Raw genomic sequence first — 4,047 nt, 5'->3', positions numbered from 1 at the left:
CCTGAAGGTTCACTAAAGGTTTCACAAAAAAATCACCTTCAGGGTGCTGTGATGAATAAAATTATTTAGCAGAAAAGCCACAAGATGGGGCTACTCACACTACTTGACAACCTACATTTGACGTTCTCTCACCATCCATGACTCTCTCACATACACATATACATTGATAGAGGTAGGTAGAGAAGTATGTCCACGCATAATGAGTAAAAATGCATTTGTGTGGTTTGTAAGAGGGAAAACACTTCATGAACAAAGCTAATTCGATATAAAACGTTTATGCCTATCATTCTGGTTGTGTTTACAAGCATTTGAATGAGCTGATCAAGTGATCGGTAGAGTTAGATCATGTGACAGAATGGAGGCGTTGCTGAAAACATTCATCCGTTCACCACATACACACACCGCCAGGAACCCATTTCACAATAAACGGATAAGGTGCTAAACAGTTCTGGTGAACTCGGCTCCTAACGTTCATTTTCTCACATCGCAATGAAATGAGGGGAGCATGGGGGCCAAAGAGTCTAGGATAGGATTCCTGTCGTATGACGAGGCCGTCAAGAGAGGTAAGCCTAAACGCAAGGGGCTAAAGCTACCTCAGTGGCACTAGCTTAGCTAACTGTCTGCTTTTAGGCTAGCCCGGTACATAAGAGGAGGACGTTATGACCACAAAATCTAGCGTATTGTATAGGCATTTGGTTACGTGATGGTCGACGCGTCCCCCCCCCCCCCCCCCCAAATAAATAAAAAATAAGAGGCCTCTACAGAACCGCTAGGATATGGTATGTACTAAGACGTATAACAGTTAAACATTTTGCGAAGCTTACTGGATTATAATTAAATGTGAACATTAGTTGAGCATTTTCCGATGTCGTCTTTTCTCCGAGAACACTCAACGTTGGCCTGTAGTAGGAAGAATCTCTCAGTGCCCGAAAAATGCAAAAAAAAGTTTTTTTATTTTAAACCCCCCCCCCCCCCAAATTAGTTATTATTCTTAGCTATAACCAGAAGGTACATTCTGGTACTTTGCGAAGCGTGACACCGCAGGCAAGAAAGGTCGCGCAAAATTGACAGATGTTCGTGATTGCAGTGGCACTGTCTCCATATCTACCGAAGCGCTCCTCGTGGGGCCAGGGTTAGCTAATGAGGACGGATGGGCTTGCCTTGACAGCATTTGCCAAAAACGGTTTTACAGGCCGCCTTGAAAAATTGCTAGCGTTAGTCTGCGACTTAGCTTTTGTCACCTTAGATAGCTACCGCTGAGTAACAGTTAATGTTAATGGCTCTGTTGGTGCTACCTTGATGTATAGCCAGACAGTTAGCTGGGTCGTTGCAGCTAAGTTCCCAGAGGGAAATGCCTCCAGACTGTTTGCTGTAGCCTTCGCCACTTGGCGTTCGAACATGGGCATATAATATCGGCAAACGTTAATCGCTAGTAGGCTGTCAGGGTGCCTCAAGTAAACTGTAGCCTACACACACTAGCTAGCTGTGTAGTCGGAACAAACAGATGTGCTTCTCAGTGCTGTCACTGCGCTTAAAATTTTGCCCGAGACTGCAGCAATTATGGGGTCAGTTTTCATGAAAGCTCACTGTAGTAGGGCACTAGCAGGATAAAGGTTAGTTAAGCTTTTATGATTCCTGTTGTAAGGCTGATTCTCCGTTCACTATTTTACAGTTTCTAACTACAAACCTGATTGCTAGCCCTCTGCTGTACACCATTGCCCTGAGACAACAGAAGACTTTTCAGGCCCCCTTTATACTTAAAAAAAACAACAACAACATTAGAAGACATTGTCTTCTAATGTTTGTCTTCTAATGGGGGTGTGGGGGTGGGGGGTACATCAAATGACATTTATATGCAGAGAGGCCAGTCATTTTCAGGGGTGATATAATGGCTAGGGGAAAGGTGAAACCTCCTTTCAGGAAGCAAGGCCATGTGGCTGCTAGGTCTCTGCAGATGATCGGAAGTTTGATCTGTTTTTGTCCCAGTAGTCAATGAGAGCTTAGACAAAATACCAGCATGTTCACGAACATGTCAGGACCATTATTTCCATTAGTTCATTAGTTTTCTTCTCCAGTATTTCCACTCATATTGATAGATAATGACTACAAGAAATCTATATGGTTAGTAAGTCTGCTAAGGAATTTAGGACCAGTAGTAGATAGTGAGGATGGGGAACCTGAGGGACCAACCAGTGAGGAACAGTGGCGTAGCAGGGTTGACAGGTAGTGAAACTATTGAAGAAAGCAACTGCTGAAATTAAAAAGCAGTGGTAACTTAAAGGAATCTGTATAGAACAGCCCAACTAGTGCATTCACCCAAGAAAACTGTTTAGGATTCATTAGAATTAAAGCAACTTATGGGCTAGTCAATTGACAGAAGATTAATTGGCAACTATTTTCATAACTGATTAATTGTTTTAGCATCAGTTCAAGCAAAAATGTAAACTCTTCTATGGTTCCATCTTCTTAGTATCTCAGATATTCTTCCTTAGGTAAAAGTAATATTTTTGTAGGTGTAGAGATATTCATGTTCACTACAGACTCAAAATACAGTATGTTATCCAAGTATCTGATGTTCAGATATCTGTATCTGCTAGTCACATTAGATGAGTATAGTCTTATACTGAATAAACTTGGAATAGCGTTGCATACATTTGTGCATTATGAGTTCAGTCACAATAAGAATTTTAAATTGGATAAGAGATGAGAAAGTGTTCCCAGTTGGAAGTCCTGTAGTGCAGTGCAGCTGCCTGACATGACTGCTGCCCTGGTTCCTATTATATTAATTTTGTCAGCCAGCATAGGCATTGGTCTCTGTCATATTTGCTCAAATAGGCAAGAATCTCTCACATTTGATAATTTGTGTGCAGAAGTAGCATGTATAATAAAATTTATTTGTGAAAGAAGTCAAAGATTCATCACTAAAAGAAACCTCATCTGAAGTCTGAACTTTCTATCAGGGTGCTTGGGACTGTAAAACCTGTTAAATAAATTCAGCTATTTGATTAAGTTCAGTTTTTAATTTGAATCACTTCAGGTACAGTGTTTGTTCCTGACCAAATGGCAGCTGACTGTCTCTGCAGCAGATAATGTTCAGTTACCAGAACTCCTGACTGTCATTGCCAGAAGTGTTGACTCATCTCAGTGGTAATCCTGAAGCCATTGTTGGTTGAGCTGTTGCATTGCATTTTATTTTATTTTTTTTACACCTGGCTGTGTAACTCCATCTACCATGTGGACATGCCTAGAGAACTCTAAAAATGTTAGTCGACACATCTTTGTGTGACAGTCTCTGATTGCTAATGTGAACTTTTGTGAAGCTGGATAACTCAGGCATAGCCTGATGTACTGACTTTTCATTGCAAGACAGACCCTCATTGAAAAGTGAAGATTTATTTGTATGGGCAGGGCTTGGGGGACGTATAAAGATGGATATAAATGTCTTTGAAAAAGGCTATGTATCCTCTGTCTTCATATGAATCAGTTTATCCTCGAAATTCACTGGAACACCTTCACGGGCCATTTGAACCTTTGCTTCTGTTGAACCACGATTCAAAAGCAATGACTGATTTTCATTAGTTCATTTTCAGTAATTTTTTTTTATTATTACTTTTGTCAGTTTCATGTTATTTCAGTGATCATTGCGAGTTTCTCTTTCTTTAACGGAAGGGTACCAACAATTTTGTCCACGTCGGTACCCCGTGCTCCTTAGTTTGTGAATGTAAATTTGGCCACTGCTACCACGGGCTTCCAGTATAGTGTTTGCTGTGGAAACGTGGGCGGGCTAGGTTGTTGCAATTTGCATGGTAGCTTGCTGTATCACAATAACATGCTTTTAGTTGGCTGTGGATGGGAGGCTATCCAGAATACAGTTAATCACTTTGTATATTATATATGATCTTCAAGATGTGTATTTACAGTGGGGCAAATAAGTATTTGATACACTGCCGATTTTTCAAGTTTTCCCACTTACAAAGAATGGACAGATCTGTAATTTTCATCGTAGGTACACCTCAACTGTGAGAGACAGAATCTACAAAAAAATTC

General features: G+C 40.8%; 1 protein-coding gene across 1 annotated transcript in view; it reads left to right on the top strand.

Moving 5' to 3' along the window:
- Window positions 1-319: 319 nt before the first annotated feature.
- Window positions 320-4,047, top strand: part of LOC109953151 (ubiquitin carboxyl-terminal hydrolase 32-like) — an 85,008-nt gene continuing 81,280 nt past the window's right edge. The window contains 1 exon segment of the mRNA XM_020588564.1: window positions 320-563. Coding sequence (XP_020444220.1) covers window positions 506-563 — 58 coding nt within the window. The 5' untranslated portion in view covers window positions 320-505.

Source organism: Monopterus albus, unplaced genomic scaffold, assembly GCF_001952655.1.
Source record: "Monopterus albus unplaced genomic scaffold, M_albus_1.0 scaffold555.1, whole genome shotgun sequence".
Classification (NCBI taxonomy): Eukaryota; Metazoa; Chordata; class Actinopteri; order Synbranchiformes; family Synbranchidae; genus Monopterus; species Monopterus albus.
Note: the sequence above shows the minus strand (reverse complement) of the source record. Positions and strands in the feature narration are given on the sequence as shown.